This window comes from Gadus morhua, chromosome 16 (assembly GCF_902167405.1).
Source record: "Gadus morhua chromosome 16, gadMor3.0, whole genome shotgun sequence".
NCBI lineage: Eukaryota > Metazoa > Chordata > Actinopteri > Gadiformes > Gadidae > Gadus > Gadus morhua.
In genome coordinates this window covers 33,329,765-33,348,770 of record NC_044063.1, presented here as the reverse complement: position 1 = coordinate 33,348,770, position 19,006 = coordinate 33,329,765, and the positions used below count along the sequence as shown (strand labels likewise).

The window sequence follows — 19,006 nt, the reverse complement described above, 5'->3', positions numbered from 1 at the left end:
AATTAACACAGACAGAGAGACAAACTCACAACTCACATACAACCTAACATGCTGCCATCTTGGATTCTGTGACTCCGCCTCATGCACCAATGGTGCATGTATAACAAGTTTCATACATATTGCACTTTCCTAGTGGAAATGGCAGCCTGATGAGTATGTTGCACTTCAAAGGCTTGTTATAGCGCCACCTATAGTTCATTCTGGCCCATCCTTGCTATCCCTCACTCATTTCACGAGTTCTACAAGCCTTCCAATCAAAACTTTTGACCATATCGTTTTTGAGATATGGCAGATTTTGTCAGAAAAAAAAAATAATGGTAATAAATATAACCGCAAGAGGTGATTATCGGTGCCCGAGCAAAATTAAAAGTCAAGAACACACTAATGGAAGATAAATATGATATATGATTATGAAGGAAAGATGTTCCCCTTAATGCCAAACTGTGCCTCGGCTTTCAGGTGAGTGGGCTGCAGAGCAATGGCCGTATGTCAGGTTCAGCTTGTTCTTAATAGTCTAATCGTGATTCGAACTCTGAACCCTAAGGATCACCAGTACAATGCATTATCCCATTGAGCATCTGACAAACCTGAAATGTAGCGTCAATCACATGGTGAAAATGTCTATTGATAAGCAAACATCCAGAAAACTCCAAGCACACATCTCTCAAGTGAATTAAGGGCTTTCTTAAAAGCAAATACCTGAAAAATCGTTGAAAATGAAACATTTGTAGTCAAGAACACTAACAGAAGAAACATAAATATGACAGTTAATTATGAAGGAAACAAAGAAGTTACTCTTAAATGCCATACTGTCTTGCCAGTCAGATTCTTGGAAACTAATGAGCCAGAATGTTGATTGCTTGATGAATTTCAGGTGCTGTTCAATGTTGTTTAGTAAATGGGTGGCAATGACAGAATGCCATGTTCAGCTTGTTCATAATGCTCTAATCGGAATTCAAACCCTCAACCTAAGGATCACCAGTGCAAGGCATTATCCCGTTGAGCCACTGACATTCCTGAACTGCATGAAGCCTCATTCACATGGTGAAAATGTCTATTGCTAAGCACACAACATTAAGAAAACTCCAAGCACACGTTACACAAGAGAATTAAGGGCTTTCTTAAGAGTACAGTTCGGAAAATGTGCACTGTTAATGGTATCCACCTAATGATAGCCGTATGGTAGTTATGCATTAAAAAAATGGTCATATAGGAAAAATTGGCTGAGTGTGGACTTTTGGCTTTTCTATGAAATTGTGGGAAGGATTTTAGAGATTTTAGAGATTAATATGATTTTAGAGATTAATATGATGAAAGAATTTTGAGTCCAGGTCAATCTGGTTAGGAGAAATAAGGCTTGTTCTTCATTTTTTTTAAATGGCGCCACCTTTGGGTGCAGTACCACAATTTGGGTTAATGGGTAGTGGGGGGTATTGGTATCGACCTAATGATAGTCTTATGGTTTCTTTTACACAATAACAAAACGGTTATAAAAAAAAAATTAGCTTACTGCTCCAACTTTAGTGGCCAATATTTCTCAAATGGAACAAAATAAAACAAATTCTGTCTGATTTCTTTGAGGCTTGGTCTAAAGAGTTTATGTGGCGATTTTGGGTCATTTTTGATAATTTTTGTAGCCTGTGAATCTTTTTATCACGTTTGGCTTTTCTATGAAATTGTGGGAAAAGTAAACATTTTTAGGGCTTAACAGGGTTAAATTATGCATCTGATTCTAGAGATTAATATTATGAAGGAATTTTGAGTCCAGGTCATCTGGTGAGGAGAAGTAAGCCTAATTCATGATTTTTTACAATAGTGCCACCTTTGGGTGCAGTACAACAAATTTGGGTTTATGGGTAGTGGGGGTTATTTGTAACCCTACCTGCAAATTTCAAGGGTTTCCGACTCGCGGTATAGGCAAATTCTGACTTCTACAGAATTTGAGGAAAAAAAAAAAACATCACAGAAACAATAGGGGACCAAGCAGATTCGCTGCTCGGACCCCTAATAATAGAGGGTTGGGCGATGTCCAGGAAATGGCCGATCAACGATGTTGAAAGCAAAACATTGTGATGGCCGATGGCGGGGTCGGGAGGGGGGTTGTTACATATTTTATTATTTTTTAGTTTAGTCTTAATTTCATTATTATAACAAATATTTCGAATACTACTCATGTTATTATGTTATTTAAAAAAAAAGAAAAGGTAAAGGAAGTTTGTCATTGACGAGCTGGAGGCGTCAGAGGAGGATACGCAACTCACAGCTGACTTGAAGCGCGTCATCCTGGAGAAGATGGAAGGGAAATATGACGATGATGCCACCCAGAAGTTGACGCGCAAAGCAAAACTGCTTGACCCACAATACAGAGGGGACCACATCAAGCCACCTGATCTGAGCAATTTAAAAACAGAACTGGTAGCGGAGATGGCGGCGGCAGCAGAAGCAACACGCTCAAGTCCGACACCGTGTTCCGATATCCATTCTTCCATGACTACACTTAAACAAAGTACACTATCCACACTCAATAAGTGGGCCAATTTTCAGATGTCAGTGTTGTTCCAAATCGTTAACTCTGTGGTGTACTAACCGGAAATTACGATCACGACTGCCGCCGCGGCTCCTCCCCCGCAATAAACATCCCGCTTTGAACGGTGAACTCAGCTATAAAAAGCTATAAAAACTACAAAATGACTATCAATGCAGGCTATGTGGAAAATGCGCAGACTTTGCTAAGATGGCTGCCGTTGAGTACGAAAAGTGTACATCGCCACACACCGCGGTTTGACCGTTTTGAGTACACCATCCGGGTCCTTTCAGTACACTTATTTTCGCCCCATCTAAATCGGAACACCCTACGTACTCAAACTTAGGCTAGTAAGTACGGATAGTATGGATATTGGAACACGGTCCCGCACAAGTGAGAAAGGAAGAGGAATCCGGTGCTGGCACCGCGCCCAAGAAAAGCTCGCTTGGCAGCCTTTTTGGGAAAAGACCAGCTACAACCGCCACTCTCACACCAAATCAGAAAGCGACAGCAGAGATTACACTGTACCTGCAGGAAATGGCTCTTGATGGTGACGAAACCCCTCTAACTGGGTGGAAAAATAACCAGGGACGGTTTCCGCTAATGGCCAGGCTTGCACGTAAATATTTATGTATTTGTGCTACCAGCGCGCCATCTGAACATGCGTTCAGCCCTGCCGGTAGTGTTGCTACCCCACTCCGCAGTTTGTTAAATCCAGAAAAAGTGAACATGTTGGTGTTTCTGGCCAGAAACCTTGACATTTAAATGTGTTTGATTTCTTGACACTGTCATTTTGCATTAGCACTTGTACTTTAGTTTATCCAGGGCATGTAAATAGTTTTTAACTTTATTCCTTATTATTGGTTGGAGTGTTAGATTAGCCTAATTACAATTTAAATCATTTTGAATTGTATTCTTTTTAGTATTATTCGTTTCGTTCGTTAAAGGGCAACTTCACCCATTTCACTTAAGCTTTGTATCGTTTGAAACCCACTCATTTTTTAGAATGGTCAAGCATCATTCCCTTATTTTCTGGAGAGACTGGAGAGATTTGTATCGATCTCCAACACTTCCTGTTTACAATGACGCAATATGACGATTTTTGCGTACAAGAAAATAGGAAGTGTAAGAGGGGATGATTCTCGCAAGACTACAACCACTAGTCCCACCCCCTGACGCTACAGACCTATTAGAGCAGTGCCAGTGGGTGGGACTTCACCAGCAGAAACTAACATCCACAGCGTCTGAAGCTAAGATAACAGAGGCTGTTGATAAAACTGAAGCACAATGGCGGAGGGTACTGGATCTGACATAGAAGATGGCACCATGCAAAAGTTCACCATTTCGAAAGAAATACAAACGAGGACTACCGTATTTTCCGCACTATAAGGCACACCGGATTATAAGGCGCACCTACAATGAATGGTCTATTTTTGAACTGTTTTCATATATAGGGCGCACCGGATTATAAGGCGCATAGAATAGAAGATACTGCAGTCAAACGTTTGACTGGGGTTGCGTTATGCATCGACTAGATGGAGCTGTGCTGAAGGGAATGTCAACAAAACAGTCAGATAAAGTCAAACTTTATTAAGCGTTCTGACAACTCTGTTCACTCCCAAGGTAACGATGTTCAAACGTTAATGTGCATCTTAACAATATCTCCCAGCCCTGTTCAGTTGTAAACACGTAAAAGAAACAGTCTGATACCGCTAATTCAAACGTTAGTGCATAACTCAACATTGTTCAATTACATATAACGCGTAAAGCTCACTTTTTCAGTTCATTCCCCGTCCACGAATCCCTCGAATTCTTCTTCTTCAGTGTCCGAATTGAACAGTTGGGCGAGTACGGCATCCAACATGCCCGGCTCCCTCTCGTCATTATCCGAGTCAGTGTCGCTGCTGTTGCCTGGCAGTTCAGTGATTATTCCTGCCTTCGTGAAAGCTTGGACCACAGTTGCAGAGCCGGACAGTAACGGAGTACATTTACTTGAGTACAGTACTTAAGTACAATTTTGAGGGATCTGTACTTTACTCGAGTATCATTTTTTGGGAGTACTCATGACTTTACTCAAGTACATTTGAGAGGCAAATATTGTACTCTTTACTCCGTTACATTTCTATCCATAACCGTGAGTAAGTACCCGTTACTCCTTCTGAAAAATAAAAGGAGAAAAGAAAAATCACGGAAACCCTCAATTTGTTGTTTCCCTCTCAAACGTGATTCCCTCTCAAACTGATTAGGACAGCCTTCAGCCTATCAGCAATCACCTTCGCTTTCCGCCAAAGCCAACTCCATGGTCAGAATTAGATGAGAGACGATTGTTGATTTGATTGGTAAAAAAACGGAGAAACTCACACATACATAGAATTGTTAGCTGACTTTTCTTTTCTGATATTGCATATTTATGTAAGCTGAGCAGTTGTTTTTATGTTCTTGAGTAAACTGTTATACTGTATACTATTGTGCTATTGCCATGGTAAAAAGATGAAAATTACTTGATTTTACTTTCAATTCCTTTTACATTCTCCAAGGTGTTAACATTTTTCATAACTCCATGTAGGACGTTTCTATACATAAATGTAAGCACTGTGGCAGTAGTAATGCAATATTTAGAAAACATACTCTTGTACTCTTGATACTCAAGTACTTTTAAAAACAAGTACTTCAGTACTTTTACTTAAGTAGACATCTGACTGTAGTACTTTTACTTGTACTTGAGTAAAATTTAGCAAGGGGTATCTGTACTTTTACTCAAGTAAGGAAGCTGTGTACTCTGTCCGCCTCTGCACAGTTGAGACTGTTATATGAGCCCAGGCATCCACGATCCATTGGCAGATAGTGGCGTAAGTCGCCCGGCGCTCTCTCCCCGTCTTGGTGAACGTGTGTTCGCTTTCTAAGGCCCCGTCCACACAAAGCCGATTTTTTGGTGAAACCGCATAAGTCTTGTCCGTTCGGCCGACCGTCCAGACGGAGCCGGCGAATCCGGTTTCCCAAACCGCACATTTCTGAAACCACCCTCGGAGGTGGTTTCAAATCTATCCGGACCCATGCGGTTTCGTGTTAGGATTCGTGTGGACGTCTGAAACGCTTGATGGCAGTGGCTCTCCACCAGCTGGGGGACGTCAGAGTTGCGTTGAATTTTATTTGTATTCTTTTTGTAGCTTTAAATAAAGCCCCTTGATAAATGTAATTACTAACTGTACATTAAAAAAGTATTTCTGCTCAATTTAAAAGGTTGAATCTCCTCGTGACTGAATGTTTGTATACAGCGCGCAGGCTTGATGCGCTCCACTTTTTTCTGTGGAGAACCAGCGCCTTGAATATTTACTACAGCGTTTCTACAGCTCGATGCAGTTTCGAAATGACTCCGTCTTTACGAAGTGCGCCTTAGACTGCGGAAAATACGGTAATTCACTGAGTTCACCAACTAATACTCTTCACTAGAAGTGTGTGAAATTATTTTCAAGCAGTCTTGCGGTATCAGCCTAGTAGATGGAACAGTGAGGTGTCCGATAGGCAGAGATCTAGATCAGCGGGAGTGGCCAGCGAAGCTGTGCATGGTGGGAGTTGTTGTCTTCAATCCACAAGCGCCAAAAAGTCACTTTCTGCCTTTTCTCGGTCAAGACGGCACCAAGTTAGAATTTTATTTTATTATTCGACTACATATAGGACCCAATTTCAATACATATTCATGCCTCCAACGGTGAAATGCTCCTTTAATAGATAATTGTATATAATTCGCTTTGCATTTCTCACGCAGTATTTAACTACAGTGTAACTTTGTTTTGAATGTTTTTGCCAATAAAGTGTGCTCTTGTACTGAGTTACTGCTATTCATTCTAAATGATTATATTTTTCCTAGACATGAAATATAACGTTTTATTAATTATTTAAGATAGGCGTAGCACTTTGCTTCATGTTTGATACATATAGTTGTCCGACTCGTTCATAGGAGAGAACGGGAGTATTCGCTCAGTAGTTAAAGTTTTAATTCAAAGTTTTCCTATACAAGATGTACAATGAATGAGGTAGATTACTATGTTTCCCTTGTGACAAATAGTAAGAGTAGCCGCCCGGGGGGGGGAAGTTGCCGTTGCCATCGCCGTTGCCATCGCCGTCCATCGGCGATGCCTGACAGCCATCGCCGAAGGCATGTCCATCGGCGATGGCTGTCAGGCATCGCCGATGGACGATGGCATCGCCGATGGACGATGGCATCGCCGATGGACGATGGCATCGCCGATGGACGATGGCATCGCCGATGGACGATGGCATCGTCCATCGACCAACCCTATAATAATACTAATATTTACAATAGGTTTCCTACGGATTTCGGAGGACCCCTAAGAATAATGCATTTTACTTGCAGTGAGCAGATCATATGAAGTCCCATTGTTATGCTGAGTTATGATTATATTATTATGTATATTATTATATATTACTGTGGAAAGTAACTATTGCGTTACTTTCAAGTACATTTTCAAATACTCATGTGTCAAATAATTTGGACACCATCTCCACCACTCTTTAATCTGAACTCAAAATACGTGTGCATGTTCGTGTGCATGCAACGTTGAAAGATGTTTGAATTACTTGACACCGCCGGGCTCCAGACTGTGACCAAATTAGTGGTGTACGGTATCAACGTTCACCGGTGTGAATTTGCACTACGGTATGGATTTTGACGTTACCGTGTGACCGGTAGACATTGTTGTGTATAACGCGTTATAAACTAAGTAACACGTTAATCCAGTAACGTAACTACTTTTTCATTTAAAAAGTAAAGTGACGCGCAACTACTGAAAATATGATAACGCAACGTAGTTCCTTTTTCAATTCGGCGCAACGTTACTTTACTAGGGACAGATTTGACAGCAATACTGCCTTCTCAGGCAGAACCAGCGTCTGTCCAGTACGTTGTGGAATGAGAGCTTGTGAAGGGACTATTGCGCAAGCACGCAGGCGCTTGCTGCCCACCTGCATGCTTGCGCAATAGTCCCTTCACATTGACTCGTTCTTCCGACCTGCGGTTAGTGTGTGCTAGTGCCAGTCAGAGTCCTGCACGGGTCTTATTTTGCAAACCCGCACCCGCCCGTACCCACAATACTTAAAGGTCCCTTGACATGCCACCAGGTGTGAGTTTGATTTGCCTTTCAAGCCGTTTTGAAAATGTGCCCCTTATGACATCACAAGTGGGCACAAGTATCCACCTAGATGTGTGCTGGAAATATCATTCTACCAGCCTACCCAGTGGACAGTAGCAAACGTTGCTCATCTATCCGTCACACATCTAGGTGGACACGCCCACTTGTGATGTCATAAGGGGCCGATTTTCGAAACAGCTTGTAACAGCTAATAACACTGGTCGCAAGTTATGGGACCTTTCTAAAACTGCATCCGACCCTTGTTCCTACAGTAGCGCGAATTATATTCCGCACCCGACCCGCTATAAATTGAAACCGACGCTCGACCCGTACCCGAAGGAAAGTTAGACACATTAGATGGAATGCCGGGGAATAACACTATCTGGTGTTTGGCGTGGTGCTTTAGATTGCTGTGCAACAAAGCACATCACCCACTGTTGACGGGTTTTAGTTGACTCTTCCGCTCCTGATAAACATATCCAGAGAAGTCTCCCGCGCAATCACAAAACCCGCCATCGACCTGAGCTGTTCAGGCGTCCGACCCGAACCGCCCCCATGTCCGACATAGTACATTATTTTTCACCCGTTTCATCCAATTTATGCAGGTCACCTTCATAATTTATTAGTAGTACAGTGAAAATTCGTAAAAATGTTGGCACGTTGATTTACGGTGTGAGCCCCCTAAAATTTCTGGTTGTGCCCCTCAAATTTCAGTTGGGGGCCACAGTGCTCCTAGTCTGGAGCCCTGCACTGACGTGGAGCAGCACTTTTGTCCCGGGTATAATATGTATTTCACGATTACACGCGTTCCAATAATTTCTTGGAGGGAAAAGTAATGGCTATACTTCCATTTAAAGAAGGCTATTTTAAATTATTTTGGCTAAGCATTCCTGCTTCTCGTTGACTCACCTGTGTCGTTTTGTGTCCGGCTGCGTGCTTTCGAATGTGTAAACAACACCTCTGATTGGCTTACCGTGAGATATTACTCAGATGTTACCTCAGCCAATCGTCATCATGAGAGAGAGAGATGTTATTTATAACACCGTTATTCCCATCCCTGAACAAGAGTGAAGCTCTTGCAAAACTGAACATTGGCATATTTTTTCTATAATTTTTCGGGAGTTACAGGGAGAGGCTCAAAGATCAACCAGTTGATTGCGATCGACGGGTTGGCGAAAACTGCTGTAGAGAGACAGGAAATGATGTAACATCATCAGGATGGTGAAACAGCTGGTGTTTCTTCACCAGGGATGTCAATCACTCATGTCTAAACTAATGTGCCAGTCCTCCACTCACTGGCCAGCATTCCGTAAGCTGAGCCTGTTAACTCATTACTTAGTAGCCGTTAAGAAGACTCTTAACAATTGAAGTAGTCCTGGAAAGCTATGGGACCACTCTGGCGTTCCCATCTGCTGGTTCACTGACACGGTGGACTGTTCATTTAGGGACCTCTCACCTAGTCTTTGGGCTAGTCGGGCTGACCCCAGATGGTACCAAGTCTTTAGCACCTCCAAAGACCTCACCTGCGTATTCAAGAGCTCCTCGCTTAAAGCTCACCTGTTCTCTTACTAGAACCTGCTTCCTGTCCTGCTGGAGCCGCCGTGGGGGCTGTGGCCAATCAGATCTCTGCCATCCATCTGACCAAGCTGACCATGCCCTCCTTATCTGCATCTTTCTCCCCACACCCCCTCCTCAAGGGGGAGGAGGAGTATGACGGAGGCGTGAAGCTCTCTGGGTGAGTCAACTCATTAATCTGATTTAGAACTGGTTTAGATTATGAATTTTACAATTGATCTACTAGGTGTGTGTGTGTGTGTGTGTGTGTGTGTGTGTGTGTGTGTGTGTGTGTGTGTGTGTGTGTGTGTGTGTGTGTGTGTGTGTGTGTGTGTGTGTGTGTGTGTGTGTGTGTGTGTGTGTGTGTAGAAATGAGTGTTTTGCTAAGCAGATGGAAGGTGAAGAGGAAGAGTTTCCTGATGAGGTGGAGAAAGGATGCGATGATGACGGTAAACACACAGCATTCAACATACATGAATAAACTACAGTGTTGCATGTAGGGCAGGGGTCGGCAACTAAGTTTGGCCTCGGGCCATTTTTTGACGGTGGCTGGAAAAAGGCTAGTTCAAGAAATGTATTAAAGATGAACTGAACTGAAATAATCAACATCGATAACGTGTTAGTTATGACCTTGATAAAAAAAAATTACACTAAAGAAATTATTTTAAAAATCAATACATAGCTTTTTTTAGCACCAAAAGAAAATTAGTCTTTTAGTATTAAAGCGCCGATGACGTCACTGGCATGGTAGGACTAGGTCGTTGCTGCAGACCCACAAACGTCTTCTACACTCCACGGCGGAAAATAGTGATTTTAATATGGCTGGTTATGAGTTTGAGGCTGTGAGGGACATGTCTGTACTGTCCGACTGCCACCCGGTGGAGAGGGATCAATTTCAGGCTCCAGCTCCACCTTCGGCGCAGTTTACACTTAAAGGGAAACTATGCAACTTTTTTGGCTTAATTTACCTTAATATAACAGGTTAAGAGTCATTGTGATGGTTCAACACTTTATGGGTCGATTGGTCGCTGTTTCGACTCCCCCTAGCGCAACTTGGCGGAAAAAGGGAATATGCAAGTTTCTGCCGGCGACCCGCCAGCAGGGGTCGCCAGCAGAAACGGGTCTCGCGAAGCACCGAATTGCATTATGGCTGTTCTGCCCCCGCTTCTTTGTGTGTGGCGCGAACTAGCCTGGTACATAAGCTCGGCAGATAGCTAACAGTTTTCCCTCATAAAGAATGAAGCAGCTTGTTTCCTTTCCAAACTTTACTTAGGAAGCACTGTAAAACTGGACAGATACAAAATACATCTTTCAGTATCTCATACAGACGTTCAAGAACAATATTCATATATTGTCTGTTTAAAACGTTTCATAACAAACATTAACACATGCGTTAGCTTAGGGCTAACGTCTATTGGAAATTACATTAAGATGCTCGCGATTAGCATAAAGGATCAAAATATACATTCTGAACGAATTTAATTCCATGTCAAGATAGCTGTATGACATCTACTTACAGGCAAACGTGTTTTCTGGCCAACCAATACAAAAGAGAAAAATACGTGACTGTTGTTTCACCATGCATCGTCAAACTACGGCAAGACTGCTAGTACAAAAACATTGCGTTAAAAGTTGACCACTAGGGGTCTCCCTTTCACCAAATAAACATCAGAACAGCACAATGGCACTACAGAGTCAAAGTCAAAGTCAAAGTGTGTTTATTGTTGCATGTACCAAATTGCTTCAGCACAGCAAAATTCTTACGACTTGGCAAGCATCATTCATCTACGCAGTAGACGTCATACATATAACAAAAATAACATAAAACTCTAAAACAATATGACAATAAAATGTAACATTTAACATACAACAATTTAAAAAACAACATATATCTCTGTAGCAGAGTACAGTAGAAGGGCTAGCAGCAGTTTAAGTGTGAATAGAGAATAAGTTAAAAAGAAATGCTAAGCATAAGTTAAAAGTTTTTAAAATTGTGCAAATATATCTATGAAGTGAATTGTATGAGTGGGGGAGCAGGGAGTAGGCGGAGGTGGCAACTGTTCAGAGGTTCAGTGTTTCTGATTCAGAAGCCTTACAGCCAGGGGGAAAAAGCTATTTGTGAGTCTGGTAGTCCGTGTTCGGATGCTCCGGTAGCGTCTACCAGACGGCAGCAATGAGAACAGTCCATAGCCTGGGTGGCTGTTGTCCTTTAGAATCTTTTTTGCTTTCCTCAGGCATCTACTGTTGTAGATGCCTTGCACGGAGGGGAGATGGCTGCCGGTGATACGCTCCGCTGTCTTCAGAGCCACAAACACGGAACCGGCTCGATATAATCACAAGTAGCGAAGGAATTGTTACATTCATCATGGATCAGCCGACTAAAAGAGACAGAGAAACCCAATGTCGGAGAAACTGAAGAAGAGAAAAGGGAGACTGACCGACAGAGTGCCCAGACACGAGTAAACGTTGGGCGAGCTTCTCAGGAATAGCGTGAACTGAAAGAAAAAGAAGACGGCAATTCAGATGCCGACTTGTCATGGCCGTGTTGCTCTTGAAATTGTAAGTGCCCTGTGGTGTCTACTCCCCCAGACACAGGCTAAATCCCAGAATCCAGGTTCTTGTTTATTTAGATCACCAGACAGCTATTCGAATGTACTCCGATTTTTCTAAGAGTGTATAGCCTATATCATATGATATGTCCGGCTGGCCATATAATTTAGTACCCTGCACGAGAGCTGCTAGTTAGCAAATATTCGTCGGTAACAGAACTGTTGCGACACGTGAACCTCCATTATAGCTTTAGCCATGTTATACCTTTGGTGTAGTTCCCTACTTGTTTGTAAAAAGATTGCTTTGTATTTTTTCGTAGTTTCAAGCATTGGCAAACAGCATTGTTATGAGGCTTGATGACCCAAGACAGCTCGGCCTGCCTGCCCCGGTACAGCCACCACCCACATCCGAACTTGTGCGGGTACTAGTGTCACGAGGAAATCCAGAGAACCCTCAAGAAGATGTTACACAATAGCCGTAAGGCAATAAAAAAAAAACCTGTCAATTGCATTTCTTTCAATATCTAAAATAAATACTTTTCTTACCAAAGTGTGTAGTATTGAACAAATGAAAGAAAGGTGGTGCAAACATCTGTTATTTAAAAAAATTGAAACATTTTAAGACCATATACAATAATATTTATTTACAATGTTTATTTGCAAGCACTTACCCGCAAATAAAAATGTGTCCCTAATCTTCCAGACACAGCATCTGCCTATGACAACTCTTCTGCGGGGACTAGCGACAGCATACCGTCTCGATCTCTGAATCGATTTCCCTGTAAATCCATACACAAGTGACGTACTTGAGCAAATACATAAATGTACGATTGCTGCGCAAATTGTTCATGCTATCGTTATGTATTATGTTGGCCAACACTCTTACACTGATCGTTCTGTTCATAACCAAAAAAAACAAAAACACTAATATAGGATATAACATCTCCCCATCAACTAAGAAAAAGGATGGGTTTATTATTGTAACATACACCCTTTCAAAATGTATAACCTTGTCTACTCTTTATGAACATCTACCTTGGACATGGCTCCGCACATTCGCCGGCCTCTTTGAAAACAAATGCACATGGCTAGCGTAGAAGTGGATGGGGAAGGGTGGTCAACGAGTTGTTGCAACAGTGTTGTAAAATATCTCCTCCGAAGCTGTAGGGGGAGCTCAATGCGAGAGCAAACCAAGAAAACGGCGAAGAAGTGGCCAAAGTTGCATAGTTCCCCTTTAAAAAAAGAAATTAAAAAATATACACGAGCATGTGGTTGTTGGCTAGATCTATAGAAATGATGGTTACATTACATCTGAAATGTTCAAAGCTACTAGGGCTGGGCGATATGGACCATAACTCAGATCGTGATATTTTCTGTTTGAATGGCGATATACGATATAACGATATTAAGAAAAAACCTGGGAAAGTGTGTAGTTTTATAGAAAAAAACTATAGTGTAAATTAAATTAATCTGAAATCCAGATTAAACCGTGACATGAAGGAAATAGGGCTTGTTGCCCTTTACGGACTCCTGGACTCCCGCCGGGCCCCCACTGGTCACCTGGAGCAGAGCTCCCGGACTCCTGCGCGGGCTGCGGAGCCCGCGATGCAGAGCCTCGGCTGTGGAGCCTCGGCTGTGGAGCCTCGGCTGCGGAGCCCTGGCTGCGGAGCCCTGGGTGCGGAGCCTCGGCTGCGGAGCCCTGGCTGCGGAGCCCCGGCTGCGGAGCCCCGGCTGCGGAGCCCCGGCTGTGGAGCCTCGGCTGCGGAGCCTCGGCTGCGGAGCCTCGGCTGCGGAGCCTCGGCTGCGGAGCCTCGGCTGCGGAGCCTCGGCTGCGGAACCCCGGCTGCGGAGTCTCGGCTGTGGAGCCCCGGCTGAGGTGCCTCGGCGGCAGAGCCCCCGAGAGAGACAATCCCGGGCAGCAATCCCGGGCAGCAATCCCTTTCCCCTCCATTTCGCGGTTCAATCTGGACTACAGGGAGTCAAAGCCAAAGTTTTTTTCCCCCAATTTCTTCTCCACCTTGGATGAGATTACCACCACTATGAGTATTTATTTGTTGTGGAAGTACCAGAGACATAATATCAAAGAAAAGTAATTTTGCCTGTTATTGTTGATTCAGATGTTAGATTATGGCATGTGATCAACAAAAGCCTATATGGTCGTAACAATGGGATGTCGGAGCAGAGGGTTTATTTTTTTTCGAAATAAAGGGACGTCGGACTTGTGGGTTGTAGGACCAATGGGAATTTTTCGGGTTATTGAGAGGTCGCAACAATGGAGCGTCAAAGAAATTGGCAGTCCCCCGCAAGGCAAGATCAAAAAATATATATAATATACCGGTATGGCGATATTGTCTCAACTACATATCTCTTTCTAAAATATACCGGTGACTCTTACTACCGGTATATCGCCCAGCCGTTGTAGCTACAAAATAACTACTTTGTTGCAGCAGTGTTACGGGTCGATATGTCCTTTTGGGCCTGAATTTTTGATTGGGTATCAGGCTAAAGGGTATGGCTGAACCGAGGCGTTTGAAAGGGCGATGTTTACAGCTGTGTCATCTCTGACACGCACTTAAAACAAGTGTTTCTGGCTAAGGGTGAAAGCTGTTCTGTGGCAATATACAGATTGGAAATACTGTGTTTTCTGTTTGATTTAAGCCTCTTCGAGTAGAAGCCCAAAATGAAATGATTAACCACACAATTTGCATAATGAGACCTCTTTAACATATCGATTATACACTATATAGCATGAATGGACAGGGCAGACAGGTATTCAGAATGACAGGTAGGCAGGGTAACCAGTCAGATGAGGGCAGACAGGTCGTCAGGCTAACCAGTAGGATAAGGAGAGACGGGTAGCCAGGGTAACCAGTAGGATGAGGGAAGACAGGTAGTCAGGGTAACCAGTAGGATGAGGGCAGACGGGTAGTCAGGTTAACCAATAGGATGAGGGCAGGTAGTCAGGGTAACCAGTAGGATGAGGGGAGACAGGTAGTCAGGGTTACCATTAGGATGAGGGCAGACGGGTAGTCAGGGTAACCAGTATGATGAGGGGAGACCGGTATTCAGGCTAATCAGTATGAGGGGAAGAGAAGCAGACGGGTAGTCAGGGGAACCAGTAGTGTGAGGGGAGACAGGTAGTCAGGGTAACCACTAGGATGAGGGCAGACAGGTAGCTAGTGTAACAAATAGGATGAAGGGAGCAGTAGGAGAGATGAGGTAACATTGTTTTGTGTTTTTACTTTTAGAAAGTTCTGACTGTTCTTCTATCATCTGTGTTCCCTATGCTGCTGCTGCTCTCGATCCTCTGTACAGGTGAGACACACATAGCGTACACAATGTGCATGTGTAACTACCTATGTAAGTATACATGCACACAACCACAGGCACATACACTTCCTCACGCACAGTGTAATACACATAGTCAGGGGGGTGTCATAAATATTTGGCCTATTAAGCCCTTTGAGACTGTAATGGTAATTAAGGGCTATTTTAATTGAATTGCGCTAGCAAGTGTTTTGCGCTATCAGCAGTCTGTAGTGCTAGCAGCAGTGTGTCTAGCGCTAACAGCAGTCTGTAGTGCTAGCAGCAGTGTGTCTAGCGTTAACAGTGGTCTGTTGCACTAGCAGCATTGTCCAGCGCTAGCAGCAGTGTGTTATGCTATTAGCAGTGTCCAGTGCTCGCAGCAGTGTCCTGCGCTAGCAGCAGTTTCCAGTGTCAACAGCACTGTGTAGCGCTAGCAGCCGTGTGTTGTGCCAGCAGCAGTGTGTAGTGCTAGGGAGATCTTTCTTGCCCTTTTCGGGGCTTGGCTCAGGGGGGTGTCATAAATATTTGACCTGTTAAGCCCTTTGAGACTAATGGTGATTAAGGGCTATACATATTGTTTTTGCACTAGCAGCAGTCAGTAGTGCTTGCAGCAGTGTGCCTAGCACGAGCAGCAGTGTGTAGTGCTAGCAGCAGTGTGTCTAGCATTAGCAGCAGTCTGTTGCATTAGCAGCAGTCTGTTGCACTAGCAGCAGTGTGCTTTGTTAGCAGCAGTGTCCAGTGCTAGCAGCAATATCTTGCGCTTGCAGCAGTGTCCAGTGCTAGCAGCAATGTCTTGCACATGCAGCAGTGTCCATTGCTAGCAGCAGTGTCCAGTGTTAACAGCACTGTGTAGCGCTAGCAGCCGTGTGTTGAGCTAGCAGCAGTGTGTTGCACTAGCAGCAGTGTGTAGTGCAAGCAGCACTTTGTAACGCTAGCAGTACTGTGTAGCGCTTGCACCAGTGTGCTAGCAAAACTGTGTAGCACAAGCAATTTGTTGCGCTAGCAGCACTTTGTAGCGCTAACAGCAGGGTATTGTGCTAGCAGCACTGTATAGTGCTAGCAGCAGTGTGTAGCACTGTCTGTAGCGCTAGCAGCACTGTGTAGTGCTAGCAGTAGTGTGTAGCACTAGCAGTATAGTGTATTGTCAATAGGTCTGTGAATTCCAGCAGAGAGTGGTGGAAAGCTCTACTCTATTGTATGTCATATTGTTGTTGTGTGAGCTAAAGGCCTTGCTCCACAGTGCATTCTCCAAACAACACTGGATAGGATCTCTATTGTGCTGCTAGCGCATGCCCTTGCTCCCCCCTTGCTGGCTTTATGAAGCACACAGCCGAGGGTTAGCTCATCACGGCTCTGAACCCTAGTGCTGCCACCATCTGAGAGGATTAGAAGAAACCATCCTGTCATCTGTTGTTCTTCAGCCATCCGTCCGATATGACTGTCATGTGAGTTGGTTCCTTCAACGCTGGGATAACACATTGTGCTCCGTTTGTTAGAGTGAGGAATATTCATTGGAACAGGAGATGTAAGACGCTAGTGTATCATAAACAATCCTGGGACTTTGACCTTGTTGAAAACATTTACGTTGTTTTCCACCTCCTTCCATGGTTTATGTTCTGACATGTTGAATATGGATTAATCGTTGTTGACTATTTATCGTCCAGCTTCCTCCTGATCTCCTCCGGATGTGTTTTCAATTTTGGAAAATATACCATAAAGCTCTAACTACTAGCTCTACCTATTAGCAGCAGTAGTAGTCAAGGCAATAGACTTATTTTTATTTTTCTTTATGCCGATCAGTCATCGTGCCATTTCATTGAAGCTTTGCTGAACAAACGGCTATTCTGTTTGGATGATCATTTGAAAGACACAGTACCTTCAAAGTTGTGTTCCTTTATTGGAGCTTAAGTGGACCGTGTTTTACAGGAGAGCTCTCAAAGCGGCCCCTCCGTACAGCCGAACCAGACCTCACCAGACCCCCGCACCAGACCTCCCAGCTAGACCTCCCCACCAGACTTCCACTCTAGACCTCCCCACCCAACCTCCTCAGTAGACCTCCAGACCTCCCCACTAGACCTCTCCCAGTCGACCTACTCACCAGACCTTCCAAATGCCCCAAACCTTAGTGCACATGCAGGGCCATCCGTACCATCCAGCTTATAATCACAAGACATAAAGGAGTCTTAGGAGGTGTGCCCATTCTACGGCCTGGCCCCCCGGTCTTGTGAGAGGGGGGTTCATTACATTGAAGCTCTCCTGTCACCCGGACAAAGAGGGGACCCAAGAGACACTGACATCCTCCACATATCACTTCATCATAATATTATAGCTTTTTGAAGCTTATTCAAATAAAGTTTGTTTTAACCCATTGAACCCTTACAGCTGCTAAATGGGAACCAATGATGGCGTAGACTTAATGTTGACGACACAGCAGCCCTGTTCTGAAATTTACCTCGTAGGGGAGAACCCCTTATGAACTGTAGAGGCCTTTTTATGGTCCCACGTTCCCGCAACGCAATGACCATGCAGCCGCTTCGACGCAGTCATGAACGTTTATGGTTCTGCGTCGGGTTTTAGTAAGCGGACCAATCACAGTCCTTGCTGCTGCGTCGCCTCAACGGAAGGTTACATTTTTTGGGAGGCGCACGTCCGGCTCTTGCGGTGGCCGCAAGGACGTGGGGGGGGGTCTGTAACGCCCTTGCGTTGCGTGAACGTGAAACCATAAAGAGCCCTTAAGGGTGTTTTTAATTCCTATGCTCTTCCTATAACTCGTCTTCTCAGCGTGGAGGACTCTGTGGGTGTGGAAGTGAGGTCGGCCCTGGTCCCCAGCCTGTTCCCCTTCTGCCCACCCACGCTCTACTTCAGCAGGGCCAACGAGAGAGGTCAGAGGTCACCCCAAGCCTTCTGTTACAACTGTAGTGTGTGTGTGTTTGTGTGTGTGTGTGTGTGTGTGTGTGTGTGTGCGTGTGCGCGCGCGCCCCTAGTGGATATGCTTCCTCAGGAACAAAGCAGGGGTTTGTGTGTTTGCGTGTGTATGTAGTACTGAGATGTGTCTCTGTCCTCCCCTAGTGGACATGGTCAGGACCAGAGGCTAGTGGTGTGTGTGTGTGTGTGTGTGTGTTTGCATGTGAATGTAGTATTGAGATGTGTCTCTGTCTCCCCCTAGTGGACATAGTCAGGTTCAGAGGGGGGGGGGGGGCAGGTGTTTGTGTGTGTATGTAGTACTGAGATGTGTCACTGTCTCCCCCTAGTGGAGATGCTTCCTCAGGAAAAGAGGAGGCTTCTGAAGTGGAAGATGAGCTCGGTGACTCCAAACGTGGTCCGACACATCATCGCCAGGTCCCACTTCAAGACCACAAAAAGTACGGCCACACACTTTTAGGGGGGTTGACTGCATGGCCCATGAGCTACAGCTGGGCTCAAACCGGCCATCAAGTGCCCAGACAGCTGCTCTATACAAAGCATGTTTATTATGTAATGATTGATCAATCCATTTAATAGTTAATGAAAGTAATGTAGAATGCCTTCTCTGCAAAAGATCTGGTGTTGTATTGTAAAATTATCTTAAAAATATGTTTGATAACGCTCAATAGTTCAACATGTATAGAATTGTTACATAATGAATAGATGAACACAAGTTAAAAGAAAAGTTGAAATGTCTAGTGTGTAGAATTTAAGAGCAACTAGCGGTGAGGTTGCAGATTGCACCAAACTTAATATTATAATTAATTAACGGTGTCCGTACGAGCCTGGATTGTGTGAGTTGTCCTGTACTGGTCTGTATTGTGTGAGGGGTCCTGCACTGACCTGTATTGTGTGAGGGGTCCTGTACTGGTCTTTATTGTGTGAGGTGTCCTATACTGGCATGGATTGTGTGAGGTGTCCTGTACTGCCCTCTATTGTGTGAGGTGTCCCGCAAAAAA

General features: G+C 44.2%; 1 protein-coding gene across 6 annotated transcripts in view; it reads left to right on the top strand.

Moving 5' to 3' along the window:
* Positions 1–19,006, top strand: part of ttll4 (tubulin tyrosine ligase-like family, member 4) — a 111,883-nt gene that overhangs the window by 40,675 nt on the left and 52,202 nt on the right. For 3 of the 6 annotated variants that reach the window (XM_030380678.1, XM_030380677.1, XM_030380676.1), the window contains 5 exons: positions 9,247–9,409; positions 9,598–9,677; positions 15,026–15,092; positions 17,865–17,965; positions 18,335–18,445. In XM_030380678.1, the coding sequence (XP_030236538.1) occupies positions 9,247–9,409; positions 9,598–9,677; positions 15,026–15,092; positions 17,865–17,965; positions 18,335–18,445 (522 nt within the window). Of the gene's footprint in view, positions 1–8,939; positions 9,165–9,246; positions 9,410–9,597; positions 9,678–15,025; positions 15,093–15,804; positions 16,529–17,864; positions 17,966–18,334; positions 18,446–19,006 lie in introns of those variants that run through there. The other 3 variants (XM_030380680.1, XM_030380681.1, XM_030380679.1) reach the window with 3 other exon arrangements.